The sequence below is a fragment of the Thunnus maccoyii genome, chromosome 11, assembly GCF_910596095.1.
Source record: "Thunnus maccoyii chromosome 11, fThuMac1.1, whole genome shotgun sequence".
NCBI lineage: Eukaryota > Metazoa > Chordata > Actinopteri > Scombriformes > Scombridae > Thunnus > Thunnus maccoyii.
This window is the reverse complement of record NC_056543.1, coordinates 30,189,103-30,216,333: the sequence shown is the minus strand read 5'-3', so window position 1 is coordinate 30,216,333 and position 27,231 is coordinate 30,189,103. Positions and strand designations below refer to the sequence as shown.

At 40.2% G+C, this 27,231-nt stretch overlaps 1 protein-coding gene across 3 annotated transcripts in view; it reads right to left on the bottom strand.

Moving 5' to 3' along the window:
• sema5ba (sema domain, seven thrombospondin repeats (type 1 and type 1-like), transmembrane domain (TM) and short cytoplasmic domain, (semaphorin) 5Ba) overlaps window positions 1-27,231 on the bottom strand; it is a 170,279-nt gene that overhangs the window by 74,955 nt on the left and 68,093 nt on the right. For all 3 annotated transcript variants that reach the window (XM_042427063.1, XM_042427061.1, XM_042427064.1), the window contains 3 exons: window positions 25,825-26,037; window positions 11,011-11,110; window positions 10,385-10,430 (listed from right to left, as the gene is read on the bottom strand). In XM_042427063.1, the coding sequence (XP_042282997.1) occupies window positions 10,385-10,430; window positions 11,011-11,110; window positions 25,825-25,990 (312 nt within the window). In that variant the 5' untranslated portion in view covers window positions 25,991-26,037. The remainder of the gene's footprint in view (window positions 1-10,384; window positions 10,431-11,010; window positions 11,111-25,824; window positions 26,038-27,231) is intronic.

Genomic DNA, 27,231 nt, shown 5'->3' with positions numbered 1-27,231 from the left:
TGAGCTTATCGCTAAACCTGCCAAAGTAGTTTTTGTGCCTAAACCTACAAATCTGAACCATATCAATGTCACATCATAAAAGTGAGGAATTTTCAACAGTGATTTTGATAGTTTTGGAAGGCAAAGACCAGTGATGTCACCCTGCTCATTGGGGCGTCAGATCAGAAAGCTACTGTATCATGGCTGGAGGCTGAAGACAACGTGGAAGTATCTTAAAGTGCAATGCCACTGACAGCTGCTGGACAAGATGTAAGTTAACTGTTCGTTGACTACAGTTCTGCGTTTTTGCTCCAAGCTCGTCACAAAGCTCAAGGACCTGAGATTAAACACCTCACTATTCATGTGGATCTTTGACTTCCTGACAGGCAGACCCCAGGTGGTGAGGGTAAGCAGACACATCTCTTCTACCCTCATCCTTAACACCGGAGCACCCCAGGGCTGCATTTTGAGCCCCCTTTGTGCTCCCTGTACACACACGACTGTGTAGCCACTTTTGACTCCAACACCATCATCAAGGTTGCTGAAAACAAAGCTGTGGTGGGCCTGATCAAAGACAACAATGAAATGACCTGCCTGAAGGAAGTAGAGGACCTGACCCAAAACAACCTACTCCTGAACGACATTAAGACTAAGGAGCTGATAGTGGACTTTGGGAAGAAGCAGGGAAGGAATTGTGCCCCCCTTAATATCAACGGGTCCTCAGTGGAGAGGGTGGATAGCTTCAAGTGTCCACATCACTTAGGGGCCTGACCTGGGTGTTGCATCCCTTTATACATAATAATGGACATGGCCGCTTTGAGTGACAGGTCGCTAGCTGCTAGGTGGCTTGTTTAAGTAACCAGGCTTCGTTCAGCCTGCCTCAGCTCCACCCCTTTGCCCATTTTGGATTTGATGGGTGTTAGGGGGAGTGCGGCAAAGCCAAGATGGCGACGACGGGAGCCGCCCACTTTGAGTTTCACAACCACTCTTCAGAAACCAGTTGGTGACGTCACAGTGGCTACGTCCATATTTTTTACAGTCTATGGTTAAGACACATGTCTCATAACTGCAATGTCCACCTTTGTTGCATGTTGTCCCCCATCTCTCTCTCCCTTTATTTTTCCCTGTCATATCAACACTTTACATAACACAATTTCACTCTTACATAATAAAACGGAGGATTATGTTTACATAACACAATTTCACTCTTGCAATAATAAAATAGAGGATTATGTTTACATAACACAATTTCACTCTTGCAATAAGAAAACATTGGATTAGTAAAAAGTGTATTTTTGTTCCTTTTTATTTCGAAGGGCAAAATCATAACCTTCTTGGCTCCTTGGTGGAAGTAATTACATAAAATTAATGAAAAACAAATAAGTTGAATGTGGTTGCTCAAAAACCATCCTCAAACAGACTTATGGCTGCTGACCTGTCATGAAAACAAACCAGGAAATTTGGCCCCGCCCTAGATGACAGCAAATCTTTCAATTACTCATAGAATACCGCAGGCTGCCACTGCAGTACCGCAGGCTGCCACTGAGGTGACCTGCCAGTGCCACTAGGAGGATCCCGGCCTTACTGCTTTGCAATGCACAATTTGAAGAAACTGGTGGGATTACATTTCACCGTGATCTTATATGATTACATTTGACAAATAAGATTGATTGATTGATTGATTGATTGATTGATTGATCGATTGATTGATTGATTGATCGATCGATTGATTGATTGATTGATTGATTGATGCTGGCTCCAATCCATCCCTGGCTCCGACTGACTCCTATTCAAAAACTACTCTGTGGAAATACTCAATCATTTTTAACAAGTCATTATGGTCTCAATCCATATAGTCTCACCTGCTGTTCTCCCAGGCTCCAGGACTCACACTGAGTTGGACTATTGCCACAGTCGTTACCTGCCCTGTTAGCACAATTTAGCTAAAGTAGCTCACATTTGCCCAAGCGCAAACTTCTTGAATAGACCGCTAAACATGTATTACTAAGGGTTTGCAAACTATTAGCTAGCTCATTGTTCGCTTGCTAGCTCATTGAATAGCTTGAAAATGACAGTTTTCAAGTACTCAGTGTATTTTAATTACAGGTCAACCTTTTAAAGGAATACTCAGCAGAAAACCTCCGTATTGAACCTGCCTGTCCTAAACATAGTCACATGCAATAAAAGTAAACAGCTAACCACACCCACAATAAACAAAGCTGCATATTTATCGGTTTTGGCAAAAATACAGGTGCTTGGAACACTGAGCATATAGACAGCAGAGAAAAGGATTATAGAAGTTTTATGGAGATTTTAATATTTTATCATGAAGCTTTATTGCCGTTGGCATCCATCAAGCCAAATACTGTGAAACAGCTGCTGTCTGTCCTCTTTGGGCAAGGTATAAACTTTTCAGAGCCACCTTTAAAGCTGAAGGTGTGTTTGATACTAAAAACATAAGTAATTGGTATTTCTTTAAACCTATGACAGTATTTTTTTGTACTGCTTATTCAGTTCTCAATTTACAGAACATGCTGCTCTTTTCACTGAGTACAAAATGCATGAATTCTGCTTCTACAAAAATGTCAGCAAAGAGCAGGATATTTTTACACTCTTTTCACTCCTGCATATTTCTACCTGCAGTATACCTCCTAAACATTTTTTTTCTTTCTCCTCTCCTTATTTATGTCTTTATCTCTGCCAGTGCTGGTACTTAAGCTCAGTAAAAAGCCAGGTCAACACATTCATGACCCCGTACCGACTGATACCAGAAGTTACATTCTTTACCATCTTCTCACAAAAGGCTAACGCTGGAGCCTTTGATGCCTTGAACCTGTCAAATAAGCGCATATCGCATAAGTGCGAGTGAAAAAGAGAAAAAGATAGAAAGAGACAGAATTTAAGAGCAAACATATCATAGTTGCAGTCATTATGAGAATGCATGTGCGTACATTGTACAGTATGTGAGTGATAGGTTTCGAGCAGCGGCGTGTGAAGCCATTTCTTGGCATGCCTGACTAAAGAAAAACAACAGAGCATCTTACACAAACTGACAAGATCAACACAGAGTACTGTGACGCACAAAAACTTGAGGAAAAAAGCAATTCAGTCAAAGACAAAGATATTCAGTAAAATTCTGTAGCTCTGTGGTTTTGTACAAATATGTTAGCACGAGGAAGATCAATAATCTATCTCCTGTTAGCACCCTGCAAGATGAGGAAGAAAGAAAGAACAATCTAAACAGGTCTCTGCTTGTGTTATTTTCTATCACTTTGAAACTACAAAAGAAGGTGAGAGAAAAGGAAGCAGGAGGAAAGAAATACGGAGACTAGTGAGCATTCACTCCCGTCACATACATGAAAAGTTTGCTCATCAAAAGTTGCTGTTATTTTTTTCATGACAGCAGTGGAATAGCTCATAGCACATCTGGCAGATAAGCATCCCAATACAAAGAAAAATAAACAATGAGAGAAACAGATGACAAAACCAGAGCTCTTGCTTCAGCTCTTCTTTTCCTCTCCCACCTATCGAACACTTGAGCTCTTCCTCTGCTGTTTTTACCACTCTCCCACTCCTCTGTTTTATCCCCCACCACACACACACACACACACACACACACACACATACATACACACCTCCCACCACCTTCCTCCTGCTGTTCTGATTGCGGCGGAGATCAGGCCGACCAGCACATCAGAGAGAGAGAGAGAGCTCTGTCAGTGGGTGCAGCTAGGACAGAGCATGTGGGTGGATTGCAATCAGACCCACTACCAGCACTAATACCAGCCCTACATCCCACAAAACAGACAGAGAGGGAAAAGGATTTAAAAATAAAAAGAGAAGGAGGGTGAGGGACAGAGACTCTGAATTCTAAGAATATGCAGTAGCATCTGATGTTCAGAGTCTCAGCTCTGCCCAAGTAGGAAACCTGTGCAGTCCCATTGTGAGGTAGCTGGGTGGGTGATGGTGTATGTTTTTGTGTCTAAAGTACACAGTATCTGTGTAAAGGGCAGGATATGTTGTTTTCGTATGCATAATATGATCTTGAGGCGATGACAAAAGATGTCATTTATTCACAAATCTCCACTCAAATATTCAGTGTGTGTGTTCATGTGTCTGACTAGGCACACTTGTGGTATGTGTATTTTTTGTCCGTGCATGAGTGTGTCTATTGATTTATATTCCCATGTAAAATAATATAATATCAAATAAACCTAAGGAATATTTCTTATTTCTTATATTTGGCAGCACAGCTACGACAGAGTCTGATGGGGCTAAAAACACAAGTGGTCAGGTGATCAGACAGCAGGTTAGCCGGATTATATCTAAATCACTTCATTTGGACATAAAAACGGAAGAGAGCACACCTGAATGTTGGTAATAATCTCTTGCAGTCTGATCTACTGCACGTTTTTTGACCCATCAAACTTCTCTTTAGTGATGTTGTGTGTTTTGAGATCTCACAGGTTAGGGTAGGCAGTTAGCTAGATACAGGATGGAACTGTCCATTTATTGGAAATGGTGGTAAATTTAGACTTGGCAGAAAAGGCTCATCCCTCCTTAACAAACACATACATTACGTGAAAGTTAGATCTTATTAAAGTCACCACCACCAAAATCTTAAGGTCTTGGCATAATGGTTGGAGTAGTTGTACCATGTACACCAGTATAAATATGACTGGGTGTAAAAAGTCAGCTGGAAGCCAAGTAGGTGAAAGAACCACTGATGGTGCAGCATGAATGATGCAGATGACAATCAGCTAATGCAAGCATGACCTCAGTGCTTCGCCTGAAGTAACACAATACTCCATAATAACAGCCAGGACTCTGAAAATAAGATTCAAGTTGTAATAAACCAGAATAATCCTTTAAGTGATACAAGAAAAACATCATGTTCAGACTACATTTTAAACACACTATAGAATTTTGTTTACACATAAATAAAATTACTTAACAATATGGTCAGGCTCTAATATTTTCAGGCAAGTATGAAACTAACTAAAACCTGTTTGTGCCTTAAATTAGTGAAGTAGGATCACACAGAGCTTGTGAGTTCAAGGGTATTATAATACATGTAATTCATTCTGTATGCCAGTACCACATGAGGAGAGGTGGTTTAGTGGAATTCTCAATTGATTGTCAGTGTAGGATACATGTTTTTTTTATTAGTCGATAGGAAAACACTTATTGAAAACCTCCAAGGACTTTGCCAAAGTCTGCTTCTCCTCTACAATAACAGATCAACAGGGAGGCGGTGTATGCAAGAAACATCATCTCTGAAGGCTTTGAAAGCCCTCCACACACACACGTCCTGTGTAGGTACTGCACAGCAGGGAAATGGTATTTTAGTATTTTGTATGACTCCACAGAGACACAGAGGCTAGAGAAAACGCCCAGAGAGAAAATGTTACGCTGGAGCACACTGAGAGCTTGTCACCTCCCTCACACTCCTTCATATTCACTCCTCTTCTTTCTCTTATTTGTCTTCATCTCAGCTCTGTAAGTGTGAATTTCAGGGTTGCTCTCTTGGTTTCTGCTTCTGTTTCTTGTTCCTTTTCTTCCTGTTATCTTTCCTGTCTTTTATTCTCCCGCTCCTGCCTACCTCTTTATCCCCGGCTCTACTCGTCTGTCTCCTCTCCCTCTCACTCTCTTTCTCTGCTGATTGCCTACGCATTCAGTCCTCTACGCTTGCCTGCTCACTAATGGCCGTGGCAGGTGTTCTCCCAGGTGCCTGAACAGAACAGCCTGGACTGAGCCTTTAAAAGCCCTGGCATCAGCACCTCAGCGCTCCACCCCTCCCTGCATGGTCCGCCTTCAAAAACCTCTGCCACCGAAAGACTGCAAAGCTGGCATGTACACACTGGTCTGCCTCCATATACACACACACACATACCTATACAGTGATAAAAATACCTCCAGCCCTTCATCTCTTCTGTTTGCACCCAGGCACTGGTTGTTTTGGCTTCGGGTGTGAGGCGGATTGTTCTGGGCTGGCTCTATAATTCAGTGCTGTCATGGATAACCCTTTGGATGACACACAAACAAACCACACACACCAACACATACAAGCCCTAATAGTTTCACGCTGAAGAGGAAAGCAGACACTACAAGGGGGGGGGGAGGGATGGCGATGGTGGAACTGGTGTGTGGTTACAGGCTGTAATAATGGCCCACTTGGAAAGCCCGGGCCGACCAGTCAGAATACATGAATGGGAGAGCAGAGAATGCAGCATTGTGACCACACCGTGAGTGGGCCACCCTTTTTGGTTTGCTTTTCAATCAATCAGCAGGTCGTTTCTAAAAAGCGTCAGTGTGACTTTCACCTACTCTCAATGGATGACTAAAGCCAGTCATGCTCTGCGTCCCACAGGGCTGGGTCCATTTCTACAGGTCCACTTGGTCCCTGAGTGTAGTTGCTGCAGTTAGCTTTCACTCTGGTAGCTTATACTGCCTTCAAATAAGGTTGTATTTTTGAGTTTAGGAGTTAAGGACACACTTAAGGTGTAAGTGGTTCATGTCGTGAGAACACTGCTATAAGGTGACTGACAATAAAAAGGGACTTCTACTTACTCCTTCAGTCCACCTGTCCTTACATTTTACAGCTCCTGTGTACATCAAAACGGGTTCCCACATCGTTTCCTGGCTATGTTAGTCAAGAGTTACACTTTGATGAGGGTCATGAGGGTGTGCAGACAATATTGATCTTGAGTTTGGACTTAAACAAGCAAACCCAGGGTGAAAACAGCGTTAGCCTCTGACGGGTGGTTTGGATATTTAAGCAACATATCACTGGTTCAGTAATCTAGAGTGCCTTAAAGAAATGAGTCTTTGATGTTGAAGCAGAGGCTTGAACTGGCAAGTGGGAGATCTGGATTTGTTTTCTATTCGGTTATACAACAAAAGGAAGGGAGTATTTTAAGATGCCGCTCTCCTCCGTCTCTGTGGACAGCTTTCATTTACTGGCAAATGAGCATGGGGGTAGAGACCCTCCTCTCTGCTTCACTGGGCAGTTTGTATAATGTTCTCATTGATTTCAGCCTTGGCATCATGGATGACACCTCTGCGTTGGCCAAAGAGAAGAAGGATCTGCCTCATTTATCCCTATAGCTCACAATAGGCTGAGCCTGTGCGTGTGTGCAGGCACACGCGTGTGTGAGGGAGAAACAAATTTAGAGTTTTAGTTTGAGTGCATGTGTGTGGATATTTGTGTGCACATTGTATATGCATGTATGCCTTTTACGTGTCATAAAGATGTTAAGACGGCAGATATCTATTTCAGGACAAAGTGTACAGCATCATGGAGCTGCAGAGAACAACACAACCAGGGTGAAAACAAACGAAAACCCTCATAAGTCAACTTCTCTCCTCCAAAACTCGACAACTAGGACATGCAGACAAAGGGCGCATTGATATCGGCAGTGACACACGGGTGGCAGCTGTACACATCATGTCATTCAGTTGTGGCTGCTGTGAAAGGGGACTTTGTCTGACAAAGTCAAGTCTGCTGATGTGCTTTCATCCTGTGGGGAAATGTAGTGTAAAATAAGGCACATCGTTGTCCTTGAAATAATTAGGCGACTGATGCTGCAAATCTGCTTTTTGAGATATTTGTGGTTATTTTAAAATTGTTCGAAGAATTGAAAAAGAAAAAGTCACACAAGCCTGTGAGCAAAAGGCACACACAGTTTTTAGATTGATTTTCTACCTTTTTTACTTAGATGTCAGTAATATATGAAAATCAACTTGCATGAGATGGGTACATCATAGTCTGCTTTATTTATTTTCTAGTTACTTTATGCTCCCAAAGTTTGTCTCATTAGCCAAAAAAGTCTTTATAGCGTCAGAAAACTGTCCTGAAAACTGAATGTTCTGTTTATTTCAGACACAAACACAAGCTGACACTCAAATCTCCTTTATGGACTCTTTCCCAGCTACATTTAAACCCTGACCTCATGTCTTGGCCTTCCATAAAAATAAGGCAGACTAAATGTAAACTATGATGGATTCCAGCAAGTTTATAATCTTTGATCATTTACATATTGCGCTGGCGTCAACTGAATCCAATGTTTGCATGGAAAGTAGATCAATCTCACGGGGTGTACTTTGGAAAATGTTCATGAGAAAAAAAGAAGACAATATTTGTATTTAATGGATTAAAACATGCAAAACCTCCACTATGACCCTTTAAACTTCAACAGGAAGAGTGGATTTACTCAGTGACCAAAGTTGTATTGCTGCTTTTTATTGTGTGAGTGTATAAAGTGTATTGTTATTATGGTTCACACTCTCTCCCCTTCATTTACTTTACACGCAAATATCAAATTCTCGGTGTGAAGAGTTAATAGAAATGTCATTAAGCCTAACACAGGTAGAATATGCCATTAAATCAGCTCTGCAAACTGAAAAGAATATCTGCTACGGTCATTTGAAGCATTGGAAACAGTGCACTGTGCTGTCTGGGTTATATTAAGACTGTTTTTCTTTACTCAGTGACAGTGACATACCGGTTTAGATTACATTGTCCCATAGAGAGTCAGGGGCTTGTCATTTGTGATGTTTGATGCAACCGTACGGCAACCCTTTGCCCCAGAGCAAACACTCCCGGCTATATCAAAACTACTTTACCACACAGCGCTCACATCACCGCAGGCCTTTCTCAAAACACACACATCACACCCACGTATGTGTCTAGGAGCACTCATCACACTCAATCCAATTATATACTTTGCAACATGGAGGATACTGAACAATATTTATTCTATTTAACATGCACTCTTCTCCTGAAGTTCATTTAAAATGTATTCCAGTCATTAACTTTTATAACATAAAGGACGTATCCATGGGGATGTTTTACATTTGTAGAAGCATTTAACAACAGCTTGGAATAGAAAAAAATAGATATACAGTTGGATAGTTATCATGTCTGAGCAGAATATAAACAGCCTACAGAGACTGCAATGTCACTGATAGAAAATCAAGAGAAAGAAGCCTCACATTACTATTTATTATTGATAAGTGATGATCTGTAAGTGTGGTAGTAAAGCATTACACAGCGGACAATGACATTAATCAACAAGATGCTCAGAAATGTCAATTTTCTGCTGATGCAACTACCACAGAGTTCAAAACCACCAAACTCATTCTATTTTATTGTTGTCATTAGTTATTAAATATATTAATAATACTGTAAGTACTATTGTACTCATGTTAGATGACACATTTCCCCAAAGGAAATGCTATAAAGAATTAAATAATGTACTATAACTTGAAATCAATAATCATCATGAGACAAGTGATCACCCATACTAACAAAAATCTGTTATATCTTTAGATCATCATCACATATTCATAATTACAGCATATTTTGATATGATTTATGTCACATTTATTTATTTTAGAAGTCTAAAGTGGTCCAACTGAATTTGGCTGTGGCTGTGACCCTGCTGAGTAACAAACAGTCATAACAATTTTGAAAAAGACATCAAACGAAGCTAAAGAGTCCAAGTAGCTGAGGAATCTCACCTGCTGTTTTCTTGCTCACAGAGTTCGTCTCATTAAGTAAGATCTGTCTTTGTAGTGTTAGAAAACATGTTCGCTTTTAAAAGTTAATCAAAGTAGCCGTCGTTGGAGGGTTTTGGTTTAGGCTCTTGTGACTCTCTTTATTAGATTTCTATGTAAACTGCTCCCAAAGTATTTAATCAGTTAATGTTATGCCCACCAGAAGTCATCAAGATGTTACAAACATAACGGATGGATGAGATCTGTTGCTCTGTGCTTTTCTGTATGTACAAGACAGAGATACACACACACACACACACCAGCTGACACTCATCTCTCCTTTATGCACTTTCTACTGGCTACATTCTGAACTTGACCTCTAATCTTGGTCTAGACTGTCTGTTATGACTGAAATACTGAATTATGACTTTGAAATGCCATTACTGTGGAAATAAAACTTTTCAGCCTGCAGATATTTTTTTAATCACAATTCATGATACAAAAGCAGCTGGTTTGATACTAAACTTTGGTAGAATAAGTGTAAATGAAACAGAGTGTAATATCTGTAAACCAATGATGAAATATACACACAGAACAACCAGTGGCTTTATCAGGCTTACACGTCTCCGTTCTCTGAAACCATTCATTTGTGGGAGTAATATTCAACAGGTGGAGTGCAGAAAATCACTCATTCCAATAATAAAACGTCCTACAGGAAGGATCTATATACCTTAAACAACCAAAACAACAGGACAATATATGGCTGCATATGACAGACTCTCCTTCCAGGCCCCACCTCCAATCAGTACTACAAAAAGACAAGCATATGCTCCCATAGAACCACTCAAACATAGTAAATCTGGTGAGAGGATGCCCAAAAAAACAAAACAGAGAGAAAGGAGCCTACCTGTATCAGCGACATGTTACTGAGGTCCAGTCTGAACAGATAGTTTCTGGATTGAGGAGAGAGGAAAAGGAGACAATATGATTGGCCTTCATCCAGATAAAATGGGGTTAACAATCACATTAGGTATTAGAGAAAAGACAGGCCATTTTAGCTGCTGTCAACTTAAAGCAAAGCCGATTAAAGGCCACACCGTGACTGTCCGTCAGTCACAGGATGTTGTTTTCGACTGCGTTGAAGTATTTGACAGTGGTGTGGTTTTTGCATTCACAGACAGTCTACTATACGCTGCATTTGTGAGCCAGTGTGTTTTTAACAGGGTCAAACTAGGCTAAAGTTGAACTCATGTCATCTCATGAGAACATGAAGACACACACACACACACACACACATAAAGACACACATACACTCACACAAGCCACACGCACTATTTTGGCATGACGCATTTCTTCCAAATCCAGTTCTTCTGCCAAATCCAAAGCTTGACTTGGTCCAACAAGGTCTCAGCAGAGCACTTAAGAAGCATCATTATCGGAAAACCACGCTGTATGAGTGAGTCAGAAAGGGTATCACGTTCTCAGTAATGTGGTCTGTGGGGTGAAAAGCTGAGTGGATTTACAGTTCCTTACCTGGCACCCACAATAAGTTCATTCCTAGTCAGGTCAAGGGTGAGCTGGGAGTAGTCTCTCACGCCAGGGTGGGAGAAAGTAGAAATCCACGGACTGAGCGCTGAAAGAAAGGAAGAAAGAGAGAAAGAGGGGAAAGTTAGCAAAAAGCCAAATCATTTCAGAGTTCATAAGTTGAAAGCAGTGACATTTGCAGGCAAAACTCTGTAGTGTTGTATAGTTTACTAATGCGCAAAAGAGCATTTTCATATATTATAGTATATTATGCACAAGTGTAGATTTATGTTTATGTGGCAACGGAAACGATTATCCGATCTGCAGCAAATGAATCATCAATTATGATATTCGATTGTGTCAAAAAATCGCCAAACCTTTGCTGGTTCAGCTTCTGAAATGTGAGGATTTGCATGTAATCTCTGTTTTGTATCATTTCCGAATGAATGTCTTTGGAGTTTTGGACAAATAAAGACATTTAAAGACGTCCCCTTCATGCCGTGGGAACTTTATCAGATTTTGTGAAAATGTTTCGATGTTAAACAATTCATTGTTCATTTCAATTAAACATCGGCATCCTGGTGGCCTGTTGGTTTAAGACCCTGACCATGTAACATCCCTGCTTCAAGTTCAGCCCTTGTTACATGTCGTTCTCTCTCTCTATCCTCTCGTTTTGTTTCTCTCTCTCCCTCCCCCTTGGGAACAATAAAGTATAACTTTTCTTATCTCACTTCCTGCCAGCTTTCTACCCTACTCCATCTGATAAAAGCAGAAAATGGCCAAAATGCTTGTGTGTATATATACAAATAATAGAAACAATTGTTAGCTGCAGTCTGAGTGTCAAACAGTATAGTGGGCAATGCAGTAAAAAGAAAGCTTCCTGCACTGTGATGGTGTCTCCTGCAGAGAGGGACAAAGCTGTCCGGGCCACATCAGGCACAACAATCCTGATACAACCTGACATTGGGACAAGCACAGCTCTGTGTGATGTACTGCTGTTTAAAACCGGCTTTTACAAATCAAAATTTCAAAGCATCGGAGCAGAGGGGCCGTCTGGCGAGGCTTTTAATGTCACTTGGAAAACCGCAGGAAAAGAGCAATTTCTTTTCAATCTTTGTGTGACCCAAAGTGCGGACCCTTAAACGGATTTAACCACATGGAGGTTTGTGTAGCATAAAGGGATTTACTATATTTCCCATGCTGTACATAGTATCACAGCGGTTAGTGGGAATTCAGATTCCCTTAACCAATTTGAAAGGCGGTGTTAAAAAGCTCTTTGCGATTCTCCCCCCCCCCCAAAAAAAGAGAAAGAAAAAGAAAGAAAGAAATTGCTGTGAATCATGATTCAATACCTTGCATGTCTGTAGATTGATGTTTACAACAAAGTGAAACTGTTCACTTCATAGTTTCAATTTTTAAAGCCATGTAATCAGAAAACAAAGAATATAACGTGTGGTGATGATAAAGTAACTCTATTAATTAGGGAAGCAGTCATCAAACATTTAAAACCTTAAACCTTCATTTTCCTTCAACATTAAAGTAACAAGCTTGAGGCTCCGGGTGCAAGAATACATCAGAATGTTGGGAAAAAGTCATAGCGAACAGCGAAAAAACTGTCCATCATTTTGCAGGGATGGATTTTAGAACTGATGGGGCCCATATGGCTCTGTCATCTGGAAACATAACTAGAGATATGAGTCTTAAAAAGACAGAAGGCCGCTGCTATTACGCAGTATGGTGCTCTTCATTTAAGATACAGATAAAATAGTTAAGGGTGCCGATATTGACAGAGGACGTCAGTGAAATGTAAATTACATGCCACAACCTGTTTTCCCAGATGTGGATTAGGTCGGAGAAGTTTTCTGCTGTCAGATGTGACTCCAGGTTTTATAGTTATGAGATATGAGTAGTGCTGGAAAATTCGTTTTCAATGCTATTAGTGCATAGGAGTGCACTCTACGATGCATCAACAGTTGTGTCCATCTCACGGTACTTTCTGACTTCTAAACCCTATCTGTGGCCACTGTGACCGTAAGCATATTTGTTCTTACTGAAGATGTAAATCTTCTAAAAAACAAAACAAGAAAAAAATATCCCTTTAGAAGGCTTTTAAAAAGGGGGTCAGTAATCTTCTTCTACAGCTGGGCACGCCAGTTTTTAGCAAATGTTGCTTAAAAAGGATTAAACAGTGCATTTGGGTGGGACTATTTTCAGCAGCAGATTAACACACATTTAGTGCTATGATGCGTATTCTTGCCAGCAGGTTGGTGTATGTTGCATAGTGTTGTTTGGATATTTTTAACATTTTTTTATATATATATAAATTTGGAATATATTCTTATGTTGTTTTTATATTTGTGGGTATTTATTTCCTGCATTTTGGTCATCAGTGTTGGTTGATTAGGTTGGGAGTTGCACTGTAATTTCCATGTTTTTGTGGATGAATGAACTGAACTATTAAATCAAAATAAACTACAGTGAGCGTGTTCATGGTATTGCAGGAAAAATGTCACAAATGTCAAACTGCCAACCTTATCTTGACATGCTGTATGAAGTGAAGTTTGAAGCATATCATATCATTGTCTTAGGGCTTTTTAACTTTACAGCTCTGAATCGAAATCCTCCAGGATTTGGGGCTGTGAAGACTGTCAGAATGTAGAAGTTAATATTAGCTCAAACAGCTACAGTACAGTTTGTCATTTTTAATGTAAGTGAACACTGCAGTAGTAATACTGCCATTAGTATTTCTTATATAGAGAGAGAGTATATGTACTATTAAAACCACCACAGCAGCCATGACATTTCATTTACAGAAAATAATTGCAATTTCAATCATGTTCACACCATCAGAACTATATATTTTCACAAAATTGTTCTAGCTACAGTGGGATTTGTAACATACTGTATGTGTTGGATGTTGCCCTTGGCAGCTCAGAACAGAAAGAAAGTCACACCAGCACATGCACTGCCTGAAGCAGCAATATGATACATGGTTAATTATATCAACAACCTGCTCTGCTCTCATTGAAAACATGGGAACTACAATGACTTTTAATCAACCAGCCAGTGCAGAGAAGTAATGTAACCTTTTAAAATTAATAATAGACTGTAAAACAATTTTACACAAACAGAATTAAATCACTGATAACCTCAAAACACATAATAAATCATATGGTCCCAGTGTGATGCAAGTACCGCACAAATTCCACGAGAGGACTTCTCTTACTCTCTCTATAAATATTTATCTTACATTTATATACATACATTACATTCATTTCTCACATTCAAGCACGCATCTATGGGTTGCACGCTTTTGACATGCAGAGTGGGTGCAGAAATAATACAAGGCCAGTGCGAGGAGGCGAGCGGGACCATCTGTATATCACTCTCTGATTAATGGCTGCAAAGACTGTAGCTGGTGGTGCAGAGGGGAGCAGGGGAGCAGGGGAGCGGGGTGGGGGGGGAGTGTGAGCCATCTTTAGTCTCACAATCTTATGTAAACAGACCTGAAGTTGACAAAAGTAACACATTTATAGGTCTGCATAAAGCGGTAGCATGAGTGAGCAGAGCGTGTGTGTACATAGTGTCCCTGTTAGTGTGAGTAAAGAACATGATTCTAACACACAAATGAGATCATTAGAATTCAGCAAATCAGTTCTTTAAACACCGACTGCATTTACATGCACAACACCTCATTAACGTTCAAAGGATTATGCTCGCACAGACACTAGAAGTTTGCACTACTTAACATACAATTACAGCACAGCCGCTTCCGTATTACAAAAATATAACTTTCACATAAAGTACTAGACATTCAGAGTTTTCAGGTTAATAAAGATCTTCTGCTTGTATGTTCACCTGTTTCCATGTATACACAACAAATCTGTTTCAATGTAATGACGATGAAATAATGAATGGCCAAACATTGTTAAGCGATGTAAATGACACTGCAGCTATCCACAGCAGGAGTTGAGAATCATTCTGACTAATAACTTTTTGATTGCAACAAATCATAACAGAGAAGAAAAAGTGCTTGACGTCCTGTTTGTGACTCTCTTAATGCAGGCTGGTGCTCTGCTATTCACGGCTATTCAGAGAGACTCATTCTAACTTACTAGTTAGCCTTAAAAGGCTGATTAAAACAAAAGAAAGCAACATCCTTACCACTGCTGCTGCTGCTGCTGCTGCTGCTGCTGCTGCAGCCCAGGTAAGGTGAGCCAACATTTCTTCTTGTTTTATGATGAGAAGTCTGAATTAGTTTTTGTCCTGTGTGTCTATTCCTCTAAAATCCCTCCTCCAGCGTTGAAAGCTGTTTCGTCATTTACAAATTGTATCTTGTCAGACTACTAATCTGCAGTAAACTTGCAAAACCACTAGATACCGTGGTGAGCAAAAACAGAATTCCACCAAACGCCTTTAAGGGTTAAGAGGGTTACAGTTCATGTCGCATACAATTACACAAACATTTTTGGGAAACACAGATATGATCAGGGGAACATGCCGAGATACTACAATTTGTGCAGACATGCTTTTGACTTAACAGTAAGTGAAAAGTAAACATCGACGTCAGAGTGCAGAATATTTAACAGGATATGTGTTGGTGTCAGGAAGACTGTGTGTATGCAAATGTAGTCACATAGTATTTCCCAACAGCCACAACAAGATTAAAGTAGATTCAATTAAAGAGCTTTGTCCATTAGCACTGCATGTTTTATACAGTATGCGTACGTGAAGCCTGAAGTTGCATCATGTTACCGTACGAGCCAGAGGTGAAAGCAGAGAGAAGTGGAGAGATTATACAACAGTAGAAATGTTGTGGCAAAAACACAGAGAGAGCACAGACAGGACTGTAGGTCATAAAGAGTAGAAGAAGACCTGAGGCTAGTCTCAGTGCAGTCAGTAGAGGTAAAATACAGCAGCCATCAGCAAAACTCAAGGCCCCAAACCATACACGCTAAATATATTCTGGAAAACATCCAGAAATAAAAAATTTTGTCATTTAAACAAATGACAGATAGTTAAAAAGTGATTCATTCACCCCATAAAGTAAGATCATTAAAAAAAAGCATATGACATGAACCATAAAATAAAATAAGAATGTGCAGTGGAGAAATAGATAACAACAGAATTATTCCCTCAGAAGCATTATGTGGCCAACAGTAAAAACAGTAGCTGTTAGCATTCAGTACAGAGAGTTTCATATGGAGCATAAATCACCTCAAATTCGAACCAAGAAGTATTTCGCCCGTATAAACATTACCTCACGTCACAAATGTCTCTTCAGAAGCTTGTAAAAAAAAAAAAAAAGCATGACCGAATTTGATTCAGTAGCACGCAGGAGAGCTTATGAACCATGAGCTTGTTTACTCTCTCAGAAAGGCCTCTTTGACAGTGAGGGGTCTTTTATTGACTGGCATTTATCCTCCTGCTTACAAGTTGTTTTATATGCACTGCTCAGTCCTTCCCCTCATAACTGTCTGACCGGGTGGTGGGGCAAAGTAGGGACAATAAAGCAGGATGAATATGAAAGCCCTCCTCTCCCATGGTTTACTCGCGGGCCTCAAGCTGGACTTGATGAACGATTATTGCATTCTTTTTTCCCCCTCTGCAATCGGCAGGCAGACGGATTAATGCATTATCCCGTGGCTGCCAGAGGGATGTGGAGAGGGATGAGGACATTGGCTGAGACATTTGTCTCCCAGAGACATAAATCGTAACCTTTCCATCTCCTTCCATCTAACGGTTTTTAAACATTCAGCTTCTTCCCACACAACCAGCGTGTGGGCAGAGTGTAGTGGCACCCTGACCGATCTGAGTCGCTGTTTGACTGAGTCTGGATGAAGAGTAGTCAAAGCTGCAAAATGCCAACATATTATGGAACTGAGGGAATGAAAGCACAACAAATTGCAGATCCAAAAAACCCTGTGTCTGCACCAACACACACACACACACAGAAGCTCAAGCACAATCCGATCCATTTATCGCTTAAAACCTGATGGAATGTGAGATTCCCTGAAGTTGGAGCACATAGAATGGGCTATTTGATAAAGATCTATCTTACCTTCATCTAATCCCTCCAAATTTGAGCCACTGGGCTGCTCTGCTATCTACTCCATCAAACTTTGTCCATTTCTGAGCTGGGAGGATGGTGTTGGCCATTAAGGGCATGGTGCAAACTCTAATATAGAGGTACCAGAGAAGATACAAGCTAGAATCTGACAGTTTAAGGAGCAAATTTGTAGCAGAAATACAAGGGGTTTTTTTTTTTTTTAAAAAAAGCAAGAGGCCCAGGATCAGTTTCTGTTTCTCTTTCTCTTTCTGTTTTTTAAGAGAATTGGATACAAGCGCAAAGTACACAGCTAATGATAATACCACTAATTATACTGAACATTTGAAGGTATAAAGTCAGTCAGCACCTAAGCTCCAACTATTTCAGCGCTCCGGGATGGGGCTGAATGTTTGCACGATCCGAGAAAGCCTTCAGAAATCCCCAGTCAACCAGGGACAGAGTTAAAGAAGTAGTTAGAGAACTGGTTCCATAAAAGGAACTGAATGAGTGAATGGGATTTAAATGAGTTTGACTGAGCGAGCAAAGGTGAAAATGGCTTTAAAATCCATTTAGAAATCCTGAAGGGAAACTGTTGCTGTTGACTGGAAGAAATCTTATAAGTGTACAATAAACCAGCGGCAGAGGACGAAGCTCAGATGACCTTTAAAAGCAAATTACGTATATCAGTAAACTTGCTTCTCTTTATTTAAATGTTTACTTTTCATTTTCAGTCTGACAGCAAAGGCCCACCTAATAACATCCTGCACTATATCATATTTTTGTGATCATTAGCATTATAATCAGGCATCTAGTTGATTTCTCTCAAGAGCTGCACTGTTTAATGAGCTATGAATGACACATATTGTACTAAAGGTAGCTGTCTATCCTCATCTTCCTTCAGGAGGTACACAGGAACATAATGTATTACTAATGGGAATAAGACTCACTGAAAAGAGGCAATATTGACAATGGTTATCTTCAGGGCAATGTGGTCGATCCAATATTGTTAACAAAACAGGTCACACACGGAGCCGTGCTGCTATCTTCTGGCAGATGATTCTGTAAATGATCACCCCCAGTGCCAATTAGCACATACGATTGCATTCTGTCAATTGTGGCCAAATAATAGCACAGAAATGAATCCATCCTGTAATATATACATTTGCATACAATATCCATTTGTTGTAAGCACATTTTTGTGCAAATAAAGCTAAAGCAGCAGCATAAGTGCCACATTACTGTGCTGCTCATTCCTTCAGGAAAAAAAAAACTTTCCCAGTAGTGCCAGATCTGTTCACACCTCAGCCTTATCTGCCCAAAAATCCCTCAAAATATGTTTTGTTTGGTCTTCTTCATATCACTCTTCACCCTTCCTCGCACTCCATTCTCCACCCCTGTCCCGTTCTTCACTATCTCTCCTATTCTAACTTTCGATTTTCACTGTGGCTGACTTTCAGAGGGTGATAGTTTGAGAGAAGCTGCCGTGCCTCAGTGGAGCACAACTCTCCCTCTATTCCTCCGTCCTTTCAGCCCTCCGCCACTCCATCCTCCCCATCCCCTCCTCCCACTTGACTGAACTTAGATAGAGGGGTCTGCGGGTTACAGGCAGCACTGAGAAAGGGCCTGTGGAGACCGGGGACTGAGCAGCCACAGGAGGAATGGCGATGGGACCAGGAGGCTAATAGCCTCTCAGTCAGCAACCGGTAAAGATGTCTGTCTGCCTCTCACAAAACCAATGATGAGGCAACATCCCAAGCTGCTGACAATTTGTCCACTGTGCCCTGCTTGTTTTATAAAACTGACAGAGAAGTGAGCCATATTCTCAGAATGTGATTGTGAAAGTGAGACATAAGTGTGGGTCATATCATAAGCCCTATTCAGACACGCAATCTGTTAAATTGGTGGCTTAATCTAAGAGTAAAAGTAATGACTTTTTGTCTTCAAACATAGGTCTCTGTTACGTAAATGCTCTGTGATGGCTCTACTCAAACTTGACAGGATCATTAGGAATAGAGTTATATTTGACACCTGAAGTACGAGAGCTAGCAGTGACACTGCTGCTGCTGTGAAGAAGAAGTGAGTTGTTCTCAGTTCTGCTGCATCAGTAATAGATTTTGAAACTTATTTCATGGTTGATCATTTATTATTTACAGAATGCTGCTTCCATGCATTCTGACAGTGTCCAAACATAATTAAAACTGATAAGATGTTAAGTTGTGACTGTGATTTTATTTCTATTTGCTCACATGCTGTATGTAAAATGTTTTGCCAGAACGTTCAAACTGTGAAGTAAGAAGCTGAACATTTGATGGTAAGATCATTATCGTGGTTTTCTGAGGGTTTTATTCTTTGGCTTGTAACGATCAGGGAAATAATTTACTCTTGTTTTTTTGACTGATCTGACATGAAAATAATTCCTTTGACAATTTCAAATTGGCTCATTCACAGTACTTTGATACTTTTTTTTTTTAAGCTTTTGAACACAGAGAGTAGTTTGTCCTCTAAACCCTTGGCTGTTTTTGTTTTTCACTCTGCTGCTCTGAAATGTCATTCACATATACTGAGAAGATTTTATGAAAAACGATGTTTAACACAACTTAAAATCATTTTGGGTTTGGGTACGATCTTGAGTAATAAGATTTAAATGATTTCCATGTAGATTTATCATCATTCATCCTCATAGTGATTCCAGTAGTGAGTTTTGATGCAAAATGTGTAAATCATGTTCAAAGCTTTAAAATCCCTGTTTCAAATGACCTACTGTAGCCTTTACATTACCGTGACGGCATTCATTTCAGACTTGAGCTGCGTAGCACCTGAGACTCTCGAGCCAAGTGAGTTGGAAAGTAACTCAAGTGCTTATTCAAACATGACGCTGACATGTAAAAATAGCCATGCACTCACACAATGAGGAGCATGTCTGAAAAGGGGGCTATAAGATCCAAGGGTGTATACGAGCCACGGCCACAGAAAAGCAAGCAGAGCAATTTTCCTTCCCGCTCTCCACTTTTCAGTTAAAGTGGCAGTAAAGCCTTTAAATGTTTTCTTTCCTCAGATCCTCTTTGCTATCGCTCGGGCCTGCATCAGATATCCTGACATACCATCAGTGGGTGAGAGCGTGGCCCCCGCAGCATGCTAAACTCAGATCCATTCAGCAGCCTGTTGACGGCTGCAAACACACCACGGCTCTGATAGCACATCTCCAATTAGGCCCTCCGCTGTAATCTTGACTGAGGAGGAGAAACAGGTGGGAAAGTAAGATGAGAATGTAAAATGAAAAATAAGATAGGAAATTCATGGCGAATACTCTTTTTTTTTTTCTTTTTAAGTGTTGTGTCTTACAGGGGCATCACTCAGGTGCTGCTCAGAAGCCCTCGAGATGGCGAAACGGCTAAACGACAGCACCATTACCCAGACAATGAAAGAGATAGAGGGACCTATACGAAGAGCGCAGTACATTTCTCTGATTATTGTAAAGGGGGAAAAAAAAGAGCAGGCTGATAGAAAGAGGGATGGAAAGGGAGACATGAAGAGAAAGTAAAGGAGGAAGGCAAGAAGAAATAAATAAAAGAAGAGGTGCGTGGAGAGGAGAAGAAGAATGGACGAGAGAGGAGTGTAGATGGGTAGAGAGAGTAGTACGGGCAGAGAGGGAATAAGAGAGACTATAAAAGCAAATGAGAAAGACAAGATTAGCAAGGAATAGAAAAGAAAATGAGCAACAACACTGGTCGTTTCTCTTCCCCTTCATCTCTCTCCAGCGAGGATCATTACAGTGATTTGGGCACAAGCACATGACCCAGAATGTGAAGCCATCTAATCCATCAAACAAGTTTTCCTCTCTTTTTCTTATCTACTCCTCTTACACACCAGACTGACCTTTTACACACACTCCTAAACCAGTTCTCTGGGCCTCATAACATAATACACAACTGACTCCAAAAAATCCAAAAACATAACTCCATATCTAGATTCAGTGAATTCCGGTTGCAGCCTTCATGCCATGCTCTTATCAGACCTACAGTATTATGCTGTGAGCCAGTATCACCCATCTAAATCATGAGCTGGAGGCTTGTACAGTGTGCGCCTGTGGGTGCAGATTACGTGGTACCAAATGCTGTGTTCCTGCACGGATCTGCGGTGCGGTTGACATAAAAAGCTGGCGCATCTCCTGGAACATCAGACATACAGACATGCAGTGTGAAATGTTCACGGTGTGTTTTAGCAGACTGGAAAAATACTGTGTTGCAGTGGCCAAAGTAAAGCTGATGGAGATGTTTGATGCTAAACGTGTGATGGTTTTGATTTTTTCCAGCATCTTATGATGATACTTGTCACTGCTGTCAACTACAGTATGGCAGCATGATGGTTTCCCAAACAAATCATTTCTCTATTTATTTGGCGGTATAAGGGGCGTTTGAGTCTGTGCTTACAATACCTACAATTCTGTACATTTGCACATACCAAAAAAGCCACAAAAAAAAGATAGCTTTAAAGGAGATTTAGTTTAAGAACTACCAGTTATGATAACACTGTACTCACCAAACAAACTGCTGAGATCTTATATGGCGACATTATCAAAGGGAACATCCACCGATTTTACACATCAAAGGTGTTGGGAAGTACTACTGCATTATGTGAAAAACAGTTGCACAAAGAGTTTAGTGTCTCCAGAGGGAGTTGCGTAAAATCTGATAACTTGCCGAGTCAGTGTCAGTTCAGGCTGAAGACTTCAAGTTTGAAATTTGAAGTCCAACAATGTTATAGGAGTATAATGCTAAAATGCTGAAGTACTCTTTTGAAAATGTATGACAGCCTGTAAACTGTAATTTTTTGGGTGATAATTTTACTGTTCCCATTTGTTTTCTCTTTCAAACTTTGGCTAAACTGGCGGTTTGTTTACTTCTTATCTGTTTGCTCTTATTTCTTGGCTTGTCTGACTTCTTTTTAACAATGTTCCTGAGCTCCAAGATCTCAGCGAATACATTTGTGAGTCGATGTAATCACAACCGATAGAACCATTGGCCAAAGCCTTGAAAATAAAACCTGTAGTTGTCCATTGCTGTACTTCAAGTCTATAGTCCTTTAAAAGTGTATAGAATGGCTTCTTTCTCCACAGCCTCCTCCAGGTGACTGAGGTAGCGCTTCAACAAGCCACTATAAAACGCTCATCAATCACAGAGGCTAATCTCAGGTTCTCACTGACACTTTCATTGTGCAGGCCTTTTCTATACGGCTGCCTCCACATAATGCTTTGACAGGCCAGCGGCCCTGCAGCTCCCTGCCATGAGAGCCATTCTCAATTGGCACGCCTTTGAAGTGAAGCACTGGCGGAGCTTGGGCTAATCTGGACATCTGGAGGCCTGGCGGGTAAAGCAGGACAGAGGCAAAGACTCAGTGTATAGGTGACTTCATCCCTTTGTGCGGATGAAAATAGCCATTTTGTTGGTTGTATGGATTGGAAATCCAATAGAAAGAGGCTCCAGTTTTTGCACTCGAAACTGCTATCGCACAGAAAGTCCAGCAAAAAATGGATCATGGCAGAGAGCTCTTTATGTCCATCTTCAAGTTCTATTAGCCAGAGTTCAGACCTACAACATGGGTGAACAGGCCCCCAGAGCACAGAGGGAGAGGAAGGAAGGGAACAATACTGCAGTCCAAAAAAGAAAAACTATAAAGACTTGAGGAAATGTCTGCAATATGGTTCGGAGGGGGAAGAGTATATTTCTAATCACAAGTAAACCCTGTGGCCTCCTCTTCAATTTTTGTGTTTCCGTCCTCGATCCCCACCAGCAATTTTTTGGTCCTCCAATCTCAGTCACTGCTCTTGGCAGAAGGAACACAAACAGCCCTATTCAAAAATAAACACAGCAATTTTGTGTGTGTTTACCTTTCATTCTGCCATATCTATCTGTGATTCGCTGCCCCAAACTGTTCTGTTCCATTTCACACCATGAGGAAGAACTTGTTTCTTGGCCCACTGTACAGATGAACAGGCTAGATAGTGAGCGCATTTATTCTACGCAATCATTTCTATCTTGTCCCCTCTTGCTTTCTGTTGTTCTTTCATAGGTGCATGCTGACCTTCCTACATGCCAAACTGTGAGGTTTTATTGCCGCCGGCACAGGGATGTGCTTATGAAAACCATTTATTTTGTTGCTGTGAAAAGTGGCATGTATATGTTTCCACAGAAAATACGTGTAGGGGTGCACAGCGTCATCACAGCCCAGAATTTTAAAGTCAAGAGTCTCTGAGGCATGTATATACAGAGAAATGTTCTCCTTAAAATAAATGATAGCAATCATTTACAGCACTGAACCTCATTCAAAACTCCCTATAAAGCCTGCACAAACCATTTCACTGCCAATGTTTGGAAGTGACAATTTTATATGCCAATCTGTAATGTTGAACACATTCTGGGGCTCATTTTGTATAACAATTCCCTCTTCTACGCCAGTTACTGATACATTTCCCAGAGTATTTTGTGGTAACCATCAGGAAGCATTCAAAGTTATTACTGGAAATTAATTAATAAGAAGTGGCTGCAAAAAAACACAACTGTCAAAATGGATAGAAATGATGGGTGACATTAAATATGTGGAAAAAATGTCTTTGTATGAAAAAAAAAATGGATGAAACAGCAGAAAAATGTTAAATGCAATGATGAACTATCTCCTACTAACCTTCCTCTGTTTATATCTGTATTTGTATGTATGTATTCAATGTTTATGACTTCTTTTTTCTTTCTTTTTCTTTTTTTTAATGATGGATTTGCACATGGGGTGGTGCACCATTTGCTAACTGGAGATATATACATATACAGTACAGTGTCATGTTATAATTATGTAATTTCTCATTTGATTAAATAATGATTGGACGATACTGAACAGCATTAATGAAGACTATTAAAAAGGATATCTGCTGCAGGATTTGGTTGTTTATATTGTAGTGAAGGTGAAGTGACCGGAGCAAAAGTTGAACCCCTTCTGGCTTCATTATATTATTTTTTCACTATTAATAGTTATAGAATTTCTTCCTCCTGGTATAACTGCTGAACATTGGTGCCTCAGGTTTAGTAAGAAGCCAGCGTTCTTTGATTCTTGGGGGACTGACACTGAGATCTGACATTTACCACTGATTCCTTTACACTACTGAAGAGTTTCAGATATTTAAATCAACTACAGTATTTTTACTTTGAAGTAAAGTCATATAGGCACCTCAACATTTAAAGAGAATTCTGGTTGCTTATTTTTGTAGTTTTGGCCATCATTCCTATTGGTTAAGATGCTCATCAAAGTTCAGTAATTGCTGAGAGGCAGGAACACAGCAAGGTTGTTACAATAAAGAGAGGTAAAGGGGTCAGATGATCAGACAGGCTGTAAACAAGCCCACAGATCAGTCAGATGATGAAGTCTTTTATTCAGAGAAGCAAAGATGAGGCAAAGTCAATGTGTAAACTGCCATCGATGTTTATAATGGACAATCAGAGTAATCATTTTACCATTTGTATTTGCTTTCTCTTCCAAATAAACCTGTCCAACCTGGAGGTTTGTTTACAGTCAGACTTGATGAGGCGACAGTGTGGCTGTATGAAAGGTAACACCACTACTTAGAGCAGTTGGTCTTTGTAACCAGAAATACTAATCATCTCAAGTCAGACTGAAACTGAAACTGACACTAAAATAAAGAACAGCTACTTCAAAAATTTTGCACCTGAGAATTTGACAATTTTATGAAATTCAGTCACATTTGTGCTGTAAGGAAAAACTCTCTCACTACAGAGCCTGTCCTCTCACTGTGCTGACAAATGCCAAAACATCTTAAACAGGAACTCCACACTATCTTCTGTGCTGTATGCATAACTTAGACTTTTGTTGGCATACGATGTTAATAGAGATCATTTTTCCAACAATACACATATAGTGTTTAAACACTAGTTTTTCTTATTTTTTTCCCCTTATTTTAAACTGTGTTACAAAAGAATGCACATCCAGGTAGATAAATCATAACAAATTATATCAAACAAACAAAGAAAGAAACATTATTATATTATATTGACTGAAAAGATGCAGGCTGAAGCTTCTTATGCCTAACCTTTTTACCTCATAGGAAAAACAAACAATACAAAACAAAACATTTCACTTATCATTATGTTCATACCTCAGTTTGATATTTGCTTACTGTTATTTTTTAACATTTTATTAAAATTTAGGAAGTGTACTGCACATTTTTAATTCCCTGTCACAGTCATTCCATAAATTAACCCCTTACAGTTATACATCTAGTCTTTATATTTGTCTTAGCTCTTGTTTTTTTAAACATACATGTTCCCCTACATCCATACTGACTCTCTAATCTTCTTAAAATTAGCTTATTTCTGTCTGCTTGGATTTGAAAGTTCAGTGCAGCTGAATTCTCTGGTCCTAATCGTGATGTAACAGGTCTATTCTGTATGTCAGCTGCTGCACCAAGTATAAAGAGCAGAACACTGACTGACTGTAATCTCAATTTGTGAGTTTTGATTTTGCTTTATTACTGTTCTGTGGCAGCAAACAAAACATGAAAAAACAGCCAAAATCGGGGCGATATTCAACTTAACAAGATGTTCTGGGATAACAAACAGTAACATTAAGCGTGATAAACAACACAGCTACGGTTATGTACTGACATAACCTTCATTTTCCCAGACACTAGGTTTGTTGTGTTCATGTAAACATAATAAGTATAACATTATCAGATATTTATATAAATAAGGTGGTTGTGGACAATGTCTGACCTTGGATGGAGACTTTGGGATGTTCTTTCTTGGTGCACTCTGGTTGGGTCAGCGGGTCAAACAACGACGGGGTTGGGGTCGTCTGGACCGCAGAGCTCTGTGTGAAAACAGTCAGGAGGAAGAGGAGCAGGAAGAGGAGAATGGAGTCCTGCAAGGATGCTGTCATGGTGATGACCTCTCCTCTAACTGCCAAGGTGGGCCTCTGGAATACAGCTGTAAAAAAAAAAGAGACAGAGGAGAACAACAACTTCAACACCTCAGTGCAACATGTTTACGTCAGGCTTCAAAGAAAAGAGGCTCTCCTTGAGTCACTTCAAAATCATTTCTTCTCTCAAACTTTCAATTCATCTCAGCTCTAAATCCAGCGTAGAAGAACAAAAAGAGAATGAAACATTAATGCAAAGGTATGAAATTTTGGTAAAAAGGAAACAAGAACCACGGGATAAAAGCATGGATGTTCAGTAACCAAAGGAGGGGCTAGTGAGACGAGATCTAAAGCTGAGTAAACTCAAATACAAAGAGAAAGAAAATGAAAGAGAGACATGGAGGATGTGAAGGACACTGAGTGGGAAAAACTGCTCCAAAAACTCCTGGGCTCCAGCAGTGAGCCATCTCAAAGAAGTGCCTAACCTCTAACCTCAAGATAATTATTTAAAATGTGCAATTAAACTTTGGAAGTTAATTTAATGGCTGATTAAAATTGGAAAATTGACTGCAATAGCGGACTGTTCAATGAGCCAGAAGTTTCCACAAGTCGATGAAGCAGAAAAGAATTCACTTAACATCTGAGCCTCTTAAAGCCATGCTGGAAAAAATGTTGCAACTACTATTTTTTGATCCATGTACATTCAAAAGACATTTTTACTATGATGCATATAAATATATTACTGATTTCCAGTCAATCTGTTACTTCCGTATTATCAAGTACTATGCGAGCTGATCCAGCCAGCGCAGAGACACACACACTGAGATGTTCTTACACAAAACACACATACAGACACTCTCATGGGTCTTGAGTAAATGTAATCTCCTCCAGTCATAACATATGAGTCTACATTGCTAAGCTGAAACCAGCAGTTCATCATCTCCCGCCCTGCACTCCTTATGATGTTAGGTTAGCGAGGTGTAATATCATTAAAGTAGATTAAAAACTGAGAGCATCAACTTTCTGCACCACTTTGGCTGGGTTACATCTCTCTGTAGTGTTTTCCTCACTAATGCTTCAATCAATAACAAATTATTAGCTTGGTTGAGTTGCAAATCAAGCATATTGCCCTGCAATCAATTATCCCTCTCACTACAGCTGGTAACTAATTAAGCAAATGCACAGTGCCCATGTTTGTCATTACAATACAGTGGAGTCAACAGGCCCACAGCTACTGCCAACACATACTGTTGATGAAACAG